General features: G+C 39.9%; 1 protein-coding gene across 2 annotated transcripts in view; it reads left to right on the top strand.

The window, feature by feature from the left end:
* The window catches only part of SNTG1 (syntrophin gamma 1), a 532,439-nt gene that overhangs the window by 236,351 nt on the left and 275,248 nt on the right, over positions 1-20,840 (top strand). For both annotated transcript variants that reach the window (XM_014577356.3, XM_006112171.4), the window contains one exon: positions 14,879-14,933. In XM_014577356.3, the coding sequence (XP_014432842.2) occupies positions 14,907-14,933 (27 nt within the window). In that variant the 5' untranslated portion in view covers positions 14,879-14,906. The remainder of the gene's footprint in view (positions 1-14,878; positions 14,934-20,840) is intronic.

The raw sequence follows: 20,840 nt of genomic DNA, 5'->3' as shown, positions 1-20,840 counted from the left end.
GCCAGCCATGAATATCTAATTGCAGTGTGAACATACCCTATATCAGGGATGGGCCTTTTGCTCTTGGAATGAAAAACATTCTAAAGTGGAGCAAGTTATAAGCTTTTTGGGAGAAACCCCCCACATTTTGCACATGCTCTATCAAAACTTGCTAGAGAGTGAGAACCAACATTTCCAAATATTACATCCTCCATGAACAACCTCTCTGAGCGCCTAGTACTAGCCAGACTGTACATGTGCCAATCCACAAAGCAAATGAGCATACTCCTTCCCTCACAGCTCTTCTATGTGTGGCACGTGTAATGCATTTAGAGGAGGCAACATCACATATGGTATTTTTTTCCCCTTCCTGCAATTCAGATTACTTTTCTGCTAGAGTTCAGTCTTTTCAGACTCTTGACTGATACTTATCTACATACTATAGAGTGAAATCTGTTAGAAAGAGTGACAAAAATCTATACAGGAAAACGCTTGCTAATCATCATACATGATACTCAAGAAATAAGAGTGGTTTAGAGTTTTCTAGTACCTTCCACATGCCAGAAAGGGATAAGAATGGGGTATAAATTCCACTCATATTTCATGTACTTTCCCCAAGCCTTCGTGGTGGGAGGTGAGAGAGGGGGAAAAGAAGTTGCTTGTTAATAAATTTGAGTCCATATTATATCATTTACAGAGGTGCAGCTGCATTAGTGCAGCTGCGCTGCTATAGCACTTCTGCTGAAGACACTCATTAAGCCAATAAGAGAGAGCTCCTAGGAGTATGTTTCATAATTCTTGCCACCATGAAAGGCAGAAACTATGTCAGCGGGAAAAACTCTCCCACCAAAATGTCAGGGGTTAGGCCAAAATAAGGTATGGTTCTCAGGCATTTGCCTTTTTCACACCCTGGATGGACATAAGTGAAAATGAAGTAATCTGAGTATAGACATAACCTATATCCCCACTTTAAAGTGTTGCATGACTGAGTCCAAAGAGAGTATATGCAGTATTGTAGCCCTGTTGGTCCCAAGGTATTAGAGAGACATGATGGATGAGGAGATGTCTTATTGGACCAACTTCTGAGGGTGAGACGAAAGCTTTTGATTTAAGCCCTTCGGGTCTGGGAAGCTTATTGAGAGAGTGTCACCACTAAATAAAAGATTGAACTGATAGAGTAGCATAAGAAATTAGCACGTATTCTAGGGGACCATTCAAGGTGAAGTGGCCAATTAACATGCTCTACTCATAGACAAAAAGGAGCTTTAGTAAGTTACAGATGGTTGTAATAATTCATCAATTTAGTGTCTTTAAGACCATAACATGTAGTGTCTAGCAAAGTTATGAATTCAGATTTTCAGGGTTGTCTTTTTAATGTGTTAGACGGGGGGAAGAGTGGGAGATATTGAACATAAGGAGCAAGAAAGAGAGTTTGTACTAATACGTAGGAAGGAGGGAGAGAATATAACAAAAAAAGAAGTAGGAAGGCGGAGGAGGAAAAAGTAGGTCAAATTCTAATGAGAGGAAACATGCTGGAAAAGAGATAACACAGAAAGAAATGAAAACAAAATGGAGAGAAGGAACAGAAAGGACACAATAAGCAAGGGAGACAGAATAAGTCTTTTAAAATGTGTTTTACTACAGGTTGAATCCCTCTGGTCTGGCACACTTGGGACCTGTCCAGTCCTGAAGGAGGGAGTTTGCCTCGGACCAAGGGAGGTTGGCCCCTCTGCTGACAGACTCTGGGCTCTCCCACGGTCTGTCAGCAAATTGCCAGGCTGCCCTGTCCCAGGCAACCAGGCTCCCAGCTCCTCAGCCATTCCGGGGGCTGCTGGCGCTTCACTGCCCTCAGGCTACAAGACTCAGATGCTCTGGGGCTCCACTGTCCCAGGGCTACAAGGGCTCCATTGCTCCACAACTCTGGGGTCCACTGCTCGAGGGCTCCATGGCCACGAGGGCTCCTTGCTCCAGAGATCCTCTGTCCCAGGGCCGCTGGAGTTCAGCTGTTCTGGGCCCAATGGACTCCAAGGTCAGCCACAGGTGCCAGCACTCTGCAACCCCGAGACTGTCCGGGGGCACCAGGACTCTCTGCCCCAAGCAGCAGCCCTTTGGTCTGGGTGCTTTCTGGTCTAGCAACATTCATGGGCCTGCCAGGCCACGGATGTTGCCAGACTGGAGAGTCCTGGACCAGAAAGGTTCAACATGTACTAATGTATCTTTTTGTTTATTATAAATATGCAGTCCTGGGTGGCTTTATAACATTTCCACAAATTCCCCACTCACTTCATAAAGCTCTTTGTTTATAATATGCTTCAGTATATTAGAGTAGTCCAGAAAATTGATTTTTTTTCCTGGAAAAAAAGTCTGCTTGAAATTTTCATCTAAATATTTGGCTTTCTCTGAGAAAATTCAAAATGAATTGACTTGAAAATTACAAACAATTTGAAAAGAGTAAGTTTGAGAAAATGAGGAAAAACGAATTTGAAAAACAGGGTTGTCTCTCTCTCTCCCTGCCCCAACACACTTTCTGAACTTTCCCTTCCTTTTTCTGAGTCCTGATACTTGATATATGAGAGTATCTGATAGCGAGAATAGGTTGATATCCCCTATGTAGATCAACAGCACTAAAGGCAAATTAGAGTTGTACTCTGACTGTGGAGTTCACTGATATTTTCCAATTAGGAAGAAAAAAGGAAGGGTAGTAAAATAAAAAAATAAACAAGATGAAAAAATATCTATTGAACCTAAAATGGGAAGCCAAAGTATTTATTTTCAATACCAAAACCAGCAAAAATATTTTGAATTTGGCCTATTGGATAAATCTGCTAGTTTTTTTTTTAAATATTACCTATGCCTACACGAGCCTCAAGTGAACTGAGGCAGATTTTTCTGAGCAACACAAATTATACTAATTGGGTTATTTCTGCACACCCTAGGGAGGAAAGAAACTAGATCTATAGACTGAGGTGTGGGAAAGATGAGATGTAGGCACAGTAAGAAAGAGCCTTAGGTCAGAATGAGGGGTTGGGGGCAGAGGGAAATGGAGGAATTGGCAGACAATAAATGACCGTATTATTCTTCAGCTATCACCAGGGCATTTTCTGCCTGGCAGCTTTTGTAATGCCAGCAGACCCCAATCATCTGCAGGTGGAATCAAACCTGGGACCTCTGGAGCTTAATATATAAGCCGTGAGCTAAAAGGCTGGCTACTAGTTAAGGCTTTAGAGCAGACTCATTAGTCTCTCTGTACATTGTCTCAGTGCGCTAGATGGGACTGTAAACCACACTCAGGAGTGGGGTGGTTTACACTTGGCATGTATCATACTGCAAGCTCACTGACAGGGGGAAGCAATTCAGATGGGACTCGGGCTCCCAGCCGCTGCTGCCACTACTGCAGGAGCAGTGGGGGCTGGAGCCCCAGGACCTTTAAATCACCACCGGAGTACCACATGGCATGCTCCAGGCAGCTCTCAGGGCTGGCTGGGGAGCCCAGCCCAATGCACTCTGAGCAGTCCTGAGGACTGGCTGCCTCAGCCCTGCCCCTTCCATATGAGTCCTTGTTCCTTCCAGGAGCATGGAGCCTCCTCCTTCCCACCCCTGTGCCTAAGGGTCTGGCAAGTTTGTTGATCCCCCTGTCATAGTGTACTGAAAAGCTCTAAGCTCCATTTTAATGCTTTTTTTACAGCATACCATTCATTTTCTTAGACATAAAATGCAGTTTGCAACAGATCCATAGGAGAGCTACCACTTCTCCCAAGGGTTTCTAACTCTTTCCTTTAGCTGAATTTGCTTCACCAGCCAGGAGACTGTGCCGATGCTACATTTTCAGTAGATGTTCTTGTCACACAATTACTTGTACTATCAAAATTCATTGCTTCTGCAATGACTGATGGAAACAAACAGGTCACTGAAGTGAAGTTTTTGGAGACTCTGTGAATTTCTATTGCTTGAAAGGAGTAGTTGTCACATCTTTAACTTAGTTATCTCTGATATGTAAGGAGAGTACTCTTTCTCTAGAAAGCCAGTGGCATAGAGCAGTGTTTCCCAATTTTATTTGGCCACGGAACCCATTTAAACTCAAAAGAATTTTGTGAAACCGCTAATAACAGTATTATATATGGAGCTGAAAAAGTAGACCACAAATAAGTAAGGATAATAATAAACAAATGCTAAACAAGGTCATGAGATCGACACAAATGAAAATTGTTTTCAATAAAATTCATAAATGCTTAATATTAATTATTATTTTTTTAATAATAACATGTTGTTGTCATGGAATTTTCTCGCGGAACCCTTATTTTCATTTTGCGGAACCCCGGGGTTCCCTGGAACACCATTTGGGAAACACTGGCATAGAGAATAAGAAGAAGTAAATTCAATTTTCCTCAAATGAGAACAATACATGGCCCAATGTAGGAAACCTGAAACATTCAGGTAACAGGCACTGAGCTCCCCAAAATTAAATTCAAGTCCCAAATGTCAAAGCAAATCTCAAATAAAGGTAAGGAATGTGTGTATTGCGGCTGCATCTGGAGCAGTTTTATGAGAAGTATGAATGTTGGCAAACCTGTCACAACAGGAGTGATTAAGGCAGTAAGCTCAGGCATAGAAAGATCATGCAGCAGAACAAAGGACAAGACTATTTTTGGAACTGTTGACGTCTGTGTAGTCCAGGCAAAGGACTGGCTACGTGCTTTCAATGTAAGTGACATCAATGACATCGGGGAGAGATGCAAGGAGATGTTGCAAGTAAATGGCAAGGATGTTAAAATCAAGTCTGACACAGGAGCACAGTGTAACATGGTGGCTCAGCAAATGATTTATAAATTGAATGTCAAGGGTGCCATTTCTCAAATGTTTCAAAACATGGGCTATCGCCGTGTGCAGGCCAACAACCTGTTCTCTGTGTTGTGGGTAAGTCAGTTGTGCAAAGCCCTCGTCTCAAACAGTAACATGAATTGAATTCAACATTGCAAGTATACCAAAAATTCATCTTGCTAGTGAAGCTCACAACTCTCCAGTTGTAATAAAACAATAAAAGCGAGCCAGACAATATTTTATCTTATCGAGTACATTCCAGGTATTTCTCATCCTTTTGGAAACTGAAAAATGAAATCCAGTGATAATGACCATCACTCAGAGTAGATAGTGTAGACCTTCATGAGCTATTTCTTCCCCTTTCATATATACGTGAGCAGTGCAGTAGTTCAGATTGTTGACATTCAAACTGTAACTGACATCTGAATAAGAATCAATAGGACAAGTTAAACCTCTATGGTGTATATACTTTCAGGTTTTCTGTAGCTTTAAGAAGACATACCAGCTTTGGAGTTTGAAAGTTTGTCTTTCACCAGCAGAAGTTGGTAAAGTAAAAGATATTATCTCACACACCTTGCATCTCATATCTGAGGACCAACAATTACCGCAATGGTTACACATGGATCACATTATGAATGATTACTTTGCCACCAAAACAGCAAATGATTTCCTTCAAAAAAATATGATTCAAGAGTCCAAGTGAGGTGCCTACTTCTATGACCACAGATAATTTTACATGTTCCACAGGTAAATTGTTTTGGAAAACCCTTTTTTCCTTGAATAGTTAGAACTGTTTTGCTTCTGATACACAATGCTTATGATACACAATCTGCTGAAAACACCAGAACCCTATGGATGCTGGCATTTGTTCAAAGTTTTGGGCTTGTGTGGTTTCTACCAAAAAAGAGAGAGTTTGGACAAGGAAATTAAGAAGTAAAAAATCTAAAGCTGGATTTTCTTTCATCTTCAAGTTTTGGATTCCTTCTGTACAACTATTTATTCTTCAGCCATCAGTTTTCAAAATCTTGAATGGATAACAAAAGTTAACCTACAAGCTTGTGATGGGGCTGGTCTAACAAGTTGTGATTAGGTCACTGGTTCCCAGTTCTCTCCCTTTCCAGTTCTCACTACGACTCTCTAATGTACCTCCATCCAGTATGCAGTGATTCGACCCTCTAGACAGGACACCAGTTGAAATCACTCCCTTACATGACAATAGAGACTAACAAAATTTATATATTCTAATACACCCAGAAAAAAGGACTTCAGCTCATCTGTTGGCCCCTGTGAGTGGCACACACTTGATTCAGGGATTTCATCTATGTCCTTCCCCTTATCTTAAAGGTACAGGGAAGGGTTGTATTCCCCTTTCAAGAAAGTGTGGTTGGCAGAGGATCCTTGGGTTTCCCTCTCCTCCAGACTCCAACGTAGGGCCTTACAAGAGGCAGCAGTAGCAAACATCTTTGAGAGCTTTGGGACTCCATCAGTGGGTTATTTCATATCATTTTCTTTCCCTAGCCGAGGTGTAGTCAAAAACCTTTCAAAAGAACAACTAGAAGCTAGAGTGAAGGGCCTGGGATAGCTGCCATTTGTGATCTTTTCCCTGCAGCCAAGAATACTGCTGTACACTTACTCAAGAGTACCCATGACAGGTTTCCTCATCCTCGCATCTGGCCTCCATCTGAGGTGTCTGGCTTTCTACAAGCTCTTTTTCCAGCTGGAGTGAGCTTCACAGGTTCAGCAGGGCAGAGTCATCTCAGCCAGAAACTGGTCCTTAACCTCTTGCATCACAGTGTGTCCCATCCCATCACAACGCTATTCTGAGGAATCAGTGGTACTGTCATGACAATCGGTAACCTGAATGTGAAGAAGATTTGGCTCCTATTCTTTGCCATGACTGTAAGACAAACTTGCCTGCTTAAAATTGCCTAGTGAACTTTGCTGTTTCAGAATGCTCTGAGAGCCAGGTTTTTTAACCTTTGAAAATGGCGCTAATTATTATGACTTTTTGTGTTCAATTTACCAAAGTTTGACAAGGCAAAGAAAGTCTGAATTTCAGAATCAATCAATTTGTGAATGCTGAATAACCAGTCCTAACCAAGAACCCTGACTGAATATATACTGAAGCATATATTTAGTCCTTTAATATTGCCTTGTGCCTCTTTGATTCTTACTTGACAAGCTTAATGTTTATACAGTGAATTCTTAATTTGGTCTGCTGATTAAGCACACTCGCAATTAAAATAATAAATTGTGACTGGCAAGTAAATATTCTTCCTGTTTTAGCCAATTATAGTGAATTAAAGACTTGGAAAGCTTGTTAACGACTAATTGCCATCTTCGGTTCTTTTGAAGCATGAGATTCACTGAAGGCTGGACAATTAATCAGAAACTTTTTGTCAGGAGATTTCTTCATTGCTAGAAGAAGAGCTCAGAGCTCAGAACATTGGTGAATTTGCAGAGAGTCTCTGGATTCCAGCACTATAACCAGAGAGCTTGAAGTAGATAAAGAGCTTGATAAGACTTTGAGGACTTATCTATATGGGGATTTATTGTATGGCAAGCGGGAGGGTATACATTTATAATGGCTGATCCTGGTACATACTGTCTCTCTGTGTGGACCTTGCTGCCAGTCTGTCAAAAATGCAGCATGGAAGTTCTGGTGCATGGTAGCAGAGTTCACATAGCAACTTAGAGCATGGCCATCTAGTGTACTGCAGATTTACATCTTGACTTGCTGCATACTAAATTAATGTGAAAACAAGCCTTGAGTATTTATTGGTTTACATGAAATCACTAAGCCACCATTCCTGCAATGAGCATTTATTAGCTCTTTGCTCCTGCCTGAAGTCCCTTTGACTTAATTGAGTCTGTGTGTGGGTGCAGTGATCTATGAATGCAGCTCTTTGTTCAATATGGGTCTCAATCTTGAAGTAAGTCAGAGCAATAGATTGTGTCTCTCATTAGCTCAGTGATAATAAATGGCTTTGATAATTGAATTTAAAGGTTACATACTTAACAACATGCAAAAGGCATGATTCCTGTAATAATGAGAGCTGGATGAAAAATAGTGTTTGGATATGAAAATACGGATTTAGCAATTTCATGTTAGCCATCCAGATTTGAACACCCGGGCCTTCACCTGGTTCTTTGGAAGGACTGTGATGCATGCATGCTCCTGCAAATAATTTTAGCTCTAATCCCTTGTGATTTTAGGGCAAATTGGCTATTGTGGAGAGAACTTCATTGTAATTTCAGTTAGAAATGCTCAGAAACTGTCCACAATCTCCCACATTTATGTATATTTGAGAAAGTCTATCTGTCTGTCTGTTTGTTCAATAATTATTCCTAAATGGTAAGAGTGAGGACCACCAAATTCGGTATGAAGCATCATCTTATCCTAACATAAAGCAAGGTCAGGGTTTGGTTATACCAGGAAAAATTGGATGTGCTTAGAATGGGATTGCTTTTCATGAAAAAGAATACAGAAAAGAGACAAAATAACCAGACAGGTGAAAGGGATTGGCTGGGGACATGCCCTCCCATGGTGGACTAGAGATGTAAGTGACCACCTCCTCAGGGGGGTGGAGCATGGGAGACAGAGGCGCAGCGGGGGACCCAGTGCACTCCAGGACTGAGAAGTCCCCACTTATGCCCGTCTACCCTTAGGTTCCAAGGTCAAGAGTGACCATGGTGATCCTCTAATCTGTCTTCCTGTGTAACACAGACCATAGAACTTCCCCAATGTAATTCATAGAGCAAGCATAGAATCTTGGGCTGTGTCTAGACTACATGCCTCTGTCGTCAGCTATTTGTCCGCTCAGTGCGCTAGTCTGGACGCTCCCCTGCTGACATCAAAGCCCTTTGTCGGCAGCCCCGTTATTCCGCGGCAGCCATGTAAATTTAAATGTAGCCGCAATCATTTAAATCGCGGCTTCATTTGCCTTTGCCAAAACAACAAATCTACATGGCTCCGTCGACGGAGCCATGTAGTTTAGACGTACCCTTGGAGTAAGAGCAAGGGGGAGCCTAACAAAGGCATAAGTGCCAAAGAGGCAACTAACTGCCAACTGCTTTTGACTTTGAAAATCTTATCAAGACACCTCTACTACAATGAGCTATCTTTGAGAGGCGCTCTAGTGACTTAAGGGGCGGGGCATCCATAGTCAAAAAGGAGTCTGCCTGTGAAGAAGCCACAGCCTGATCAGGGCCCACATGTGGAACATTACATTTCCAAAAGAGATTTTTGCAGAAATTTGTGGCTCTAGGAATGTGAAGGCAGAGTGTTTTATTGAAAATTCAAACATAACTCAAAATAGAATTCCACACTGTTTAAGACGGCTCACTACGTGCCAGGAAAATTCTGCCAGCTGAGTCAGAGCATTTGCTCGCCCAGTCCAGTGAATAATGGGAGGAGAAAATGTAATGATAGTCTGCTAATCCCAAAGCCAAAAATGAATTACTGTTCCCAGGAGTGTGTAAATAGAATACTGAAAGCTGTAGTTATTAGCTAAACTTCATGTATTAATACATCACTTTTGCATACACTTATTTGTGCAGATAATATTGAATTCTGATTGTGTGATTGTAACCAAGAGAAAGAAATGTTTCTATTGCTTTTAATAGCTGCTCTGCTTGGCTAATGGGATGACAGTTTTTTATGTTTATTATTGCTACTGAAAATGCATGACCTCATCTTTTGTCACCGAACGGTTTAGTAGATTGTATTCAAGTACCTTATTCTAAAACTACATTATGAAATTATATCTTCTGCAAGACTGAAATATCACCTAATTTATTAAAAGTAGATCAGAATAGCTGTATGGCTAAGTGCACTATCCTAAATGAAGTAGAATTGCTTTGTCTGCAAGGGCTGCCATACCCTTCGACTGTACTATTATGTTTCTGGACACAGATTTTCCTTGGCTATGTCGCCACAACGAAATTTTTCTGTAGTATCCCAGAAAAAAAAATCTGCTGCATCCAGGAAACACGTCTGCTCTTCCACTTTTTTTTTTTTTTTAAAGCAGATGCACTCTTTCAGAAGCCCTGTCTTCCTCCTCCCATGAGGAAGAAGGGCTCTTCTGAAAGTGGAGGCTTTTCCAAAATTTGGCTCAGTGTGTGTGGGCCAAATTTCAGAAAAGCCTCTTCGGAAAAAGGTACACAAATTGCGCAGTGCCATTTGCATACCTTTTTCTGATAGATCATTGTAATGTAGACATAGCCGTTTAGAACAAGGATGCTGGAATAATGCAGTTTAGTATTTAATAAACGCTTGCGCTGCAAGGAGGTGCATGTGCATATGTTTAACTTTGACTCCAGGAGGAGCTTGCTCGTCCCTCTCCCCCACCCACCCTGGCAGGAGCTCACTCTCCCCCTTCTTCCATGGGACCAGCCCCAGACCTGGGAGGAGCTTTTCTTTCCCTACCCTTCAGCCACCATGACCCTGAGGCCTGAGGAATTCTGTGCCCTCAATGATTATTGGGGGAGGGGGATGCTTTTTCTGAGCTCTCCTTGTGCCTGGCCCTGAGGGAGCACCAGATTCATTTCCCACTATCTGTCACTTGTTACGTTGTTTGTATATATCAACAGAGATGGGCCAAACAAGTTTAGTGACTCAGAATTCCCTTAAGTCACTCTTTAAAAATAACTATTCAGAAATAATACTATAACAAATGTGCTATTTATTCATGGATTGTTTGTATAGGTTAGTCCTCTATAGTCTGGACTTCTGTCATCTGGCAACATCTGTAGGGCTCCTGGCTTGGAGCTTTCATGGAGGAAAAAACAGGCCCCATACTCAGCAACTCCTCCCCTACCCTCCCAGAGCTTCTGGAGCACCACAGATAGATCATTTGTGACATTCAAGCTTAGGGAGGGATGCGGAGGGGCATGGATGGGGTGGGCTGCTCGGGGAAAGAGTCAGAGTGGCTGCAGAGCCCCACGGCGGGGGCTGGGAGCACAGCCCAGTGGTTCTGGGGCTCAGAGCACTCCCATAGAGCTGTGCTCCTGACCTTGGTCACATGGAGCTGTGCTCTGCAACCATCCTGCCTTTTCCCCTGAGAGCACCCAACCCCCAGACCCAGCTCAGTCAATACCAATTCCTCTGCTGTTGCTGGAGTGGAGCCCTGCAGCTGGCTGCTGCAGAATGGCTGGCATTGACCTCCCCTGGTCCAGCAAATTCCCTGGATTGGGATTAATCAAGTCCTAAGGGTGGCTGACCAGGGAGGTACAACCTCTATTTAGTACAGGCAACTTATTCCCCAATAAAAGTTTATCTTTTTTGATGTAGAGAGCTTTTTAGCCAATTAATGTGACTTGTTAAGAGAGAATAAAATTCTTATTCTCAAAGTATAACTTTGTTCTGTGTAGTTCCAATTCAGGAAAGTACTTCTTAAGTGTGTTATGATCTACCCCTGTTCAAGGCAGCACTTAAACACAATCTTAATTGTCCTAAATACAGGAGCTTTCTAGAATTTGTCTTTGTGTGTGGTGTTGTGACTTGTGTGTTCTTTACTCATCATAACTGTCCTGTCTCTTGAATGAGTTATGGGGCTCAAAATCAATAAGATGGAGATGTTCACATCTTTCCTATGGACTGAATTTTGATCCTTTCTCTGGGCACTTCCGTAGCTCATCACTGGACCTGCGTGTGACAATCATTATATAACTTGTGTGGCAGTTAAAGGGATACTAGCCTGTAGGCCCTGGAGCACAAACCTTACCAAGCAAGATTAAGTTTCAGACCACTTTTCTAAAGTGAGGAGGGTGGCAAGCCTACTTCTCTTTGCTTAACATTTGGGAAAGGGTGCAGTAAATGAGTCAAAAGAGCCTGTTTTGCTGGATATGTCTAGTCCTTCAGTGAAGAAAGCCTTCAAGAATATAATAGCAGCTATGCTTTTACTTAGTACTGTGAGAGCAAAACTTTAAAGGTATATGTATTAGCTCTTGGTGAGCTTGTAAGAAAGATAAGGAAAGAGTAATGATGTGTTTCATTCAGTCCACTGCATCGTAACCTGAGAGGCCTAATACTGGAAATTAGAGCGCAAGCTGTGAGATCATGAAACATACTGAGCACCATAAATAGAGAACATTAGACTTATGCCTCCATGTATCTCCTTCAACAGACCTTCTATTCTTTATTTATGGTAACGGAAACTTGTACATATTAACAGCTGCAGGGAATACAGGTCTCCATGTGGGGGTTTGACTGAGCTAGAAGCAGCAAGATAATATCCCAAGAATATTCCTTGAGTGGTAAATGAAATCAATCTTAGTCATTTTTCCTCTTTCTCCTTTTTTAAACCTTTTTTTAGAGTAGTTTCATTTTCCCTGAGAAGCAACAAAACTGAACACCTGGTCAATAATAGCTGGGCATTATTATATTATAGAACAAAATACATTCTGACTAAGTTCATATATTTCAAATTTGCAGTTGTTATCATGTTTACAATCAGTGCATTTGCCAGGGATTGAAGATCGAATTATCCTGGAATTGGTAGGGCTAGCCATGCTCACTAGTAGATTGAATAGTAATAGAGAGGTAGCTGTGTTAGTCTGATCTTGCCAAAAAAAAAAAAAGGAAAAACTATGTAGCACTTTAAAGACTAACAAGATATTAAACCATCTCGTTAGTCTTTAAAGTGCTACATAGTTTGTCCTTTTGTTTTAGTAGATTGAAGGCAGCCTTTGTGCCCCATTCCTCAGAAGCACTCCCTTTAGTGTGGTCGTTGTTAGCCAAGGCTCCTAATTGTTATAGTTTTGCCAGCCCCCTGGAATGCATGACTCTAACTAATCCACATCTCCATTCTAACTAGCCTGGCTTGTCTGCCTGTGACTGGCCATCTGGAATGAGCACTCACTTGCTTGAGGAAAGGAGGCTCTGTCCAAAAAGCCTGTTTTTGTTTTTAGTGTTTGTTTTGTTTTGTGTTTTTGTCTTTCCACTCACTAGAAAACAAAGCCCTTCCTCCTTCAAGTTATGGCCACAGTACCAGATGCAGTATTGGAGGTTTTTTGAAATGCTTTGTTTTCCATGTTTGTGTCTGAATCAGGTTTTGCCTTCTGTATATCTTGGCCTTTCCCTGGGCATAGGTCCTCCAATTTTCAGTCCCTACCACTCGCTTCCACTTCCATAGCTCACTATGTCTTATGGAATGCCCTTCTCTAGCATTAATTGATTTCCCTCCTTATCTCACAAAAGGGAAGCTAAGCAGAAACATCAAAAAAAAAATCTGAAGCATCAAACAGTTTAGCTCCGCAGGGTGCAACTATGCAAAAAATATAAATAAATAATGCAGAGCGTCTCAGAGCCCAGAGCACATAGGATTCACAGTACAGTGCTAAAAATAGTCCTGTTTGGGCTGGAGCTCAGGTTCTGAGACTTACTCTTGTTGCAAGGGTTTCAGAGCCTGAGCTGCCCAAGTGGGAAGGTGTGTGCTGCTATTTTTAGCTCTGAAACATGAGCCTCATTCATTTGAAATGGGCGGCTCTGGCTTATTTGTTGGATGGCTCATATCAACTGACTGGGGCTTGTGGGACTCAAGTTAAGGAGTGGTTTAGTTTTGGTACAAACATTTGGGCTCAGGCTGTAGCCTGAGCCCTAGTACTTCCAGACTGTGAAACTAAAGTCTATTTTATCATACCTTTAGGTATGGAAGGATAAGAATCTTGTTGTCAGTAAATGGCTTCATTGCACAAATCAATGAAAAATATTTCCAACACTAATAATTGAAATTTAAGGCTAGACAAAGTTACAAAAAAATTGCTTTAGAACTTACTTGAATTTGATTTATGGATGTGTAGTTTGAATATTTTGACGTGATATTGAAAGGTTTGTATTTTCACCATTGTCATGAAACTTTAAATTTGAATCTCAATGTCTACTGTCTTCAAATAATTTTTGTCTGATTCCCACTGTAAGATCACAGAATTGTGAAAACTTAATTTTACTTGAAACAGAAAGGTTAAACACATCATTTTGCACAAATGTGAAAATTTAAATAGATCACAAAATCTTAAAATAAACACTGATATAATTAAACAAAACTATAAATATGAATGGACTTCTGTCAAGCCTATATTGTTTGACAGAGTCTAGCACAAGGAAGCGGCAGTCTTGATTGGGGCTTCTACCACTATTTTGATGAAAATAATAAAAGAAAGTATTAAATATTTGAATTTTCTAAATTAGAGTAATAGTGTTTCTAGATTTGGAAACAAATCTGTTTTGACTAAGAAATCTTTTTTATGGATGTCTCTTTCTTTTGCCATCAGTATTTATATTGCAACAGGACACAATTATCCTCTAATGACAAATTATTCCATAAACATTATTTCAAAAATAAAATAAGAAAAGTAGTTAAATGCATGCCAAATATGTGTTGGGATGAATGTATTGTGAGAGCAGAGCCATCATATCTGTAATTTGATTATGTGGTATGCCGTGACATTTTGCATATACCTGATTTCTCTAACATTTGGTGGTTCAGTACTTCAATGTTTCACTAAATTCACTGCTCTGATAATTGAAGTTGGCTTTACTGGGGAGATAATATTTGGGAATAACATTTTGTGAGTCCAATGGAGAAAAGGTATTCATGCGTAAAGCATTTTAATTAGGCAAAAAAAAAAGTCATTTTTTTCCTGAAGGGAACCTTATGAAAAGCAAAACTTTGTTATTTAGTTCTGAAAATTCTTATGTACTTTTTCAAAAATAAATGTGTGTGTGTCGGGGGGACAACTAACAGTTTCAAATAAAAGATCAGTAACGCTTAAAAGTACATTTGGATGTCTAGTGGAATTGGGAGGTTGATAGAAATATCACCTCTCCCTTAATCACACTTAATAAAAATGGTCAATAGACTTCATGAAAGCCGGGAACAATTTCTACTAGCTCCATACACATCCTTTACCTCCTGCTGACTTAATCATTCCTGCTCTTAAGCAATGACTATAAACAAAGCTCACACAGATGAATGCAGTGTCTTCCAGCTTAATTTAGATTACTACCTTTTGTGTTTTGCAATCTGTTTATTCTAGTTTGCAATACTGAGTTCTAATGAAACCTTTCTGTCTATTTTAGACAAATACCACTTGCTGTGCCATAGCACATGGATTTCAGGACCTCCTGTGAAGAGGTAGGATCAGAATGTTTTATTTTCAAATATGTTATATGAACATTAATGATCTTTTTAGTTTTCTGTACACTATCTTTTCATTCTGAAGTGCAAGGAATTAGAACATCAGATGTAACCGAGTCTGTAGATAATCCTTATATAGTAGTAGTGTGTTTTTCTAATGGATTATGTGCTTATTTACTTATCAGCGTTCATAATGAGGTAATTATCAGTGTTGAGAAAGTAAGACTGAATTAGAACATGATAATAGCCTTCTAATGTGTTAAGGGATGTTATAAAGAGGATGGTATCATCAGCAGTTCTCCATGCCTATGAAGGTAGACCAAGAAGTAATCACTTAGGGGCACATCTACACTAAGTGGAAGATGGATGCTGCTGCAGTTGGTCTTCCAGAGTTTGATTTAGCGGGTGTAGTATAGACCTGTGAGATCAAACTCAAAGGGCAAACTGGTAAAATGGTAAACGTTCATCCAGAAATAAATTTGCAAATGCTTCTGTTGACATCCGGTTTCTCTTTTGAATATTCGTGATGTAAAAATATTAGTACATTCTCACAATTGTAGCAATTCATGAGCCTCTATGTTGGGACCAATTACATCAACTTGGATAGCCTCATAAATATTTTATCATAGTAAAAATCCCAGAAGGAAAAATGGCAATCTGTAGACTAAAAAGAACAAACAAACAATAGCCTATGATAAGCAGGTGACTGCTTACAATCACTATGGGTCATAATACGGAAAGCTTTGGATTGTACACCTGAAAGTATGAGGATGTTTGTTTGTTGTTTTCAGTATATTAAGCAAAGGAGACAGGTATAGGCTCTGTTCATGAGATAAGTATTTTCTAATTAAAGTTATAGGACACCAGATGTTGTTTCATATCAATTTCTTCACTTCAGCCATGTTTGACAGCAAGTAAAGAGACTCTTATTTTGAAATTAGTCTCTGTTAGCAAAAATAAAATGAGTAACATAATTAATCTAAAATAATGCCAACCCATCAATCCAAACTAAAATTATTAGTAGCTTTAAATATTTGTTTTTTTTTCTCCTTGTCACACATATGACGAACAGGAAGGACCACTCTTCCGGATCCATACTTGGTTTTTTCCCCCTCCTCTTTCACTAACTATCATTATGAAGCTAAATTGACAGCCCTGGGCAAACAGTTTTCAGAAAACAATCTCTTCATATCTGACTTCCTCATGCTTAAAGCAAACCTATACAACACCTTCAAAAGATAAACCTGGGTGCTTACATTTATAACTTTAAAAAGTCTCTGTACATTTAAAAATGTGTAGTCCTGAGGCACCTTGTCTATACTAGGAATCTCTTTCGAAATAATAACTCCCGAAATAAAAAAATTGAAATAGCGTGTCCCCACTATGAGGGAGCCACAAAATTAGCCCAATGCAGGCTCTGTTATTATGGATGCGCTACCTTGACTTAGAGACCCAGGAAGCACAGGGAGTAAGTACTTTGAATTATTCTGAAGAGTAGTTATTTTGAAATAGCAGCAGTGAAGTATCCACAGTTCGAAATAACTATTTTGAAATAAGCATTATTCCCTGAGGAAAGAGGAGTACAGATTTCAAAATAATCAGCCTGTTATTTCAAAATAACAGGCTTGACAGTGTGGTCACTCTGTTTATTATTTCAAAATAAGGCGGGTTATAAATCCCTAGTGTAGACAAGGGCTTAGAGACTAACAAAAATATATTTTTTATCATGAGCTTTTGTGGGCAACACCCACTTCATCAGATGATAAGCTGGAGAAAGGCAGTGAATGTATGGCTCATTACAACAATCTATAACTCACTAATACTCCTTTGCCTTACAACTGGAAGGGTGCTAACTCCTCACTTCTCCTTAAGTGATGTCTTAAAGTAATCAGTCTATTTGACATTATGTTCAACTGTGACATTCTGATAATCTTTCCCAGACCAGAAGAAGAGATCTGTGTAAGCTCAAAAGATTGTCAATCATCTCTCCAAGAAGATTGTCAAGATCTCTCCAAGATGACAGGATGCCTAACATAGTGAATGATAGTGGAAATTGGGTAGGTTTAGAAGTTAACATAAAAAAAAAGTTTAAAAATTACTTAGGAAAGTTAGATGTCTTCAGGTCATCAGGGCCTGATGAAATGCATCCTAGAATACTCAAGAAGCTGATGCTGATACAGACAGTATCTGAGCCATTCTCTATCATCTTTGAACAGTCATGGAAGTTGGGAGAGATTCCAGAAGGGTGGAAAAGGGCAAATACAGTGAAGGGAAACAAGAATAACCCAGGAAACTACAGACCAGTCAGCTTTGTCAGGGAAGATAATGTAATTAAGGAATTAATTTGCAAACATCTGGAAGATAGCAGGTTGATAAGTAACAGCCAGCATGGATTTGTAAAGAACAAATCATATCAAACCAATTGGATAGCTTTCTTTGATAGGATATCAGGCCTTGTGAATAAGGGAGAAGCAGTGGCCGTGGTATATCTAGATTTTAGTAAGGCATTTGACATGGGCATGTATGTCCTTCTTATATAAAAAATACGGAAATACAATTTGGATGGGGCTACTATGAGGTGGGTGCATAACTGGCTGGTGGATGACCATTCTTAGAGAGTTGTTGTTAATGGTTCACAATCTTCATCAACAATTTAGATGATAACTTAGAGAGTATAATTATTAAGTTTGCAGTTGATACCAAGCTAAGAGGGGTTACAAGTACTTTGGAGGAGAGAGTCACGATTCAAATTGATTTGGACAAACAAGAGGAATAGTCTGAGGTAAATAGGACAAATTTAATAAGAACAAATGCAAAGTACTCCACTTAGGAAGGAACAATCAATTCCACATACACAGAATAGGAAGTGATTGTCTAGGAATGAGTACTGCTGAAAGGGATCTAGGGGTCATAGTGGACCACAACTAAATATGAGTCAAGTGTGTCACACTGTTGGAAAAAAAAAAGCTAACATGATTCTGGGATGCATTAACAGAAGTGTTGTGAGCAAGACACAAGAAGTAATTCTTTGGTTCTACTCTGAACTGATTAGGCCTCAGTTGCAGTATTATGTTCAGTTCTGGGCATCACATTTCAAGGAAGAGGTGGAGGAATTGGAGAATGTCCTGAGAAGAGCAAACAAACAAACAAAAAAAAGATTAAAGGCCTAGAAAACATGAGCTATGAGGGAAGACTGAAGAATTGGGCTTGTTTAGTTTACAAAAGAGAAGACTGAGAAGAGACATGATAGCAATTTTGAGGTATCTAAAAGAGTGATACAAGAAGGAGTGTGAAAAATTGTTCTCCTTGGCCTCCGATGATATGACAAGAAGCAATAGACTTAAATTGCAGCCAGGAAACTTTAGGTTGGACATTAGGAAAGACTTCCTAGCTATGAGGATGGTTAAACACCGGAATAATTTGTGAAATCTCCATCACTGGAGATATTTTAGAGCATGTTAGACAGACACCTGTCAGGGATAATCCAGATGGTGCTGGGTCCTGCCATGAGGGCATGGGACTGGACTTGATGAACTCTGGAGGTCCCTTCCAGTTCTAGTATTTTATGATTTTAAGCCAGAAGTTGGTCCAATAAAAAAAAAATCATCCACCTTGTCTCGCTAATATCGTGGAACCAACACAGCTACAGCACCACTGCAAACAATTTTGTGTCTGGTTATGAATGTTTATTTTATCTCAAAGGTCAGTACAAGGACAAATAACTTGTTAAGCACTTGAAATAAAAACTGGCAATTAAAACACACAAAATCAAAGATTAATCATATTGAGTATTTAATGTTCCTGTTCCTCTTGGAGATGGTTCTTATTCTGGTGGACAGTTTTAACATATGTTCTGAACCAGCTGCTTCTCCTCTACTTGACCAAGCAGTGAAAGGAGATGGAGCTCTGAGAGCTGAAGTATAGGCAAGCCTTTTATAGTTCCTCATCTGCCTATTGGGGGGAGGAAGGGGCCGGAGCGGGGATGTCAAAGGTTGAACTGATACAAACTTCTGCTAAATGTTTTTTAATTCAGGAGTCCCATGGAAAAAGTGGAGGAACCAATCATCTGAGAAACATGTGGCTTGTGGGAGCTCTTTCCCTCTTGGATGTCAAAAAATGAGGCTAACAATCAGACCAATTGCTTCACAATAGGAAACTCAGGGGAATTCTCCATTGTTACAACTACAGAAGGAGTGGGAGGGCTCTAGTTCTTGAAAAATAACTATTCTGGGAAGAGACACATTAATTATAGCTACTCTAGAAGAAGACCAGGACTTTAACAGGGTTTAAGAAAGAACTAGATACATTCATGGAGGTTATGTCCATCAATACTTACTAGCCAGGAATGGTGTCCCTAGCCTCCTGCAAGGAGGTCTAACAGGTAGTTCAATTTAGGGGCTTTAATTCAAAATACCGGGTCCCTGCCACATGTAGACATGGACAGTTAGTCTGGACTTGTAAATTTCAAAAATGGCGACTGGATGGGAAGATGCAAATCAAGCATGGGATATTTACCCAGGCTTGATTTGCAACTTTGAATGCCTACAATGGCCTCCCTAGTTCGAACTAGGAGGCTAGTGTAGACATTCCCTCTGAGGTAACTGGAATTGACCGTTGTCAGAATACAGGATCCTGGGCTAGATAGACCATTTGAAATATATCCTTGATGTGTCATTAACATCTAGCAATTGCACTGCACCATTCAGTTTTTTTGTATTGGTTCCTAAAGTCTTCTCTCCATGCAAAATCTCTATATTCCTACTGGTCCCTGTGTCTGTCTGTTGAAAATTATATTTCATGGAAGTTGTAGCAGTCTTGTCTACTAGTAGATGTAAGAGACATTTTGTCCCAGACAAAAGCAGAAATACACTAGCTTCCTTTCTCTTTAGGGGATGGCTGAAGAATTATTTTAGGGTTGGCTGGCAAGTTCTTTCTCTCTCGCTTTCTCTCTCATTCACTACTTAATGGAGTAGTCTGTTTTGTGGCTTTTGGAGAGGTAGCAACTCATTTTGTTATTGGTGTGAAACGGGAAGAGAAAAAACTATTTTATTCTCTTCAGATGGAGAAATAGAGCAACTTGTATAGATGTCACAAATTTAAAAAAACCTGGAATGGCACACTGAATGACTATCCAACCTTCGACATGGTTGGACAGACAAAAATGCAAAACAAAAACAAACAAAAGACCTTGTTGCAAAAGGAATGCTGTCTTTGTAGAGTATCCCAAATTAAAGAGTGAGGAAAACATTTGAAAGTCCATTCAAAATTGGATTTGAACTCAATAATCTTGCTAAAAGTATCTGTCAAACACTAAAAATGTTTGTATTGTTTAATGGCAGACCATGCTGTCAGTGATTACTTGCTTTGGTATGTGTGAATATTTTATTTAACTGTTGTTTTTTTATTTCCTCATATCATTCTGTAATCACTTTCAAGGTCTCAAATGTTACAGAAATTGTTATTCATTAAGTATTTATAATAAATATTATTTAAAAGATACTAGCACTAGATCTTTGCGTATGTTTAAAATGTACATGTTGGAAATCATGAGTGGTGTGCAAAGATTTAAAGCTTTTCTTAGCACTTTCTTGGTGCCGATAATGCTCTGCAAATGGCTGCACATGTCCCCTGTGTCTTTTGAGCACCTGGAGAGAAGGCTTTTTTAACTGTATCAGTCTTTAAGAGCCAAAAACAAAGCATAGTTTGGTATGAAGAAGCAGCTTTGCCTCCTCTGCCATTAAACCACTGGAGAGAGGGTGAGTGGTTTACAAGCCCCTGTGTAGACTCTCAAATACTATAGCATCAGTATTCCTCCATGATCGAGTTAATGGAGTTACAATCAAGTTAAGGAGGTGATGGCGTGCAAAGCAGTGGCACTGCATTTATTGTTCAGGGCGCAATTAC

This window comes from Pelodiscus sinensis, chromosome 2, assembly GCF_049634645.1.
Source record: "Pelodiscus sinensis isolate JC-2024 chromosome 2, ASM4963464v1, whole genome shotgun sequence".
NCBI classification, from domain to species: Eukaryota; Metazoa; Chordata; order Testudines; family Trionychidae; genus Pelodiscus; species Pelodiscus sinensis.
This window is presented reverse-complemented; position numbering and strand designations above follow the sequence as displayed.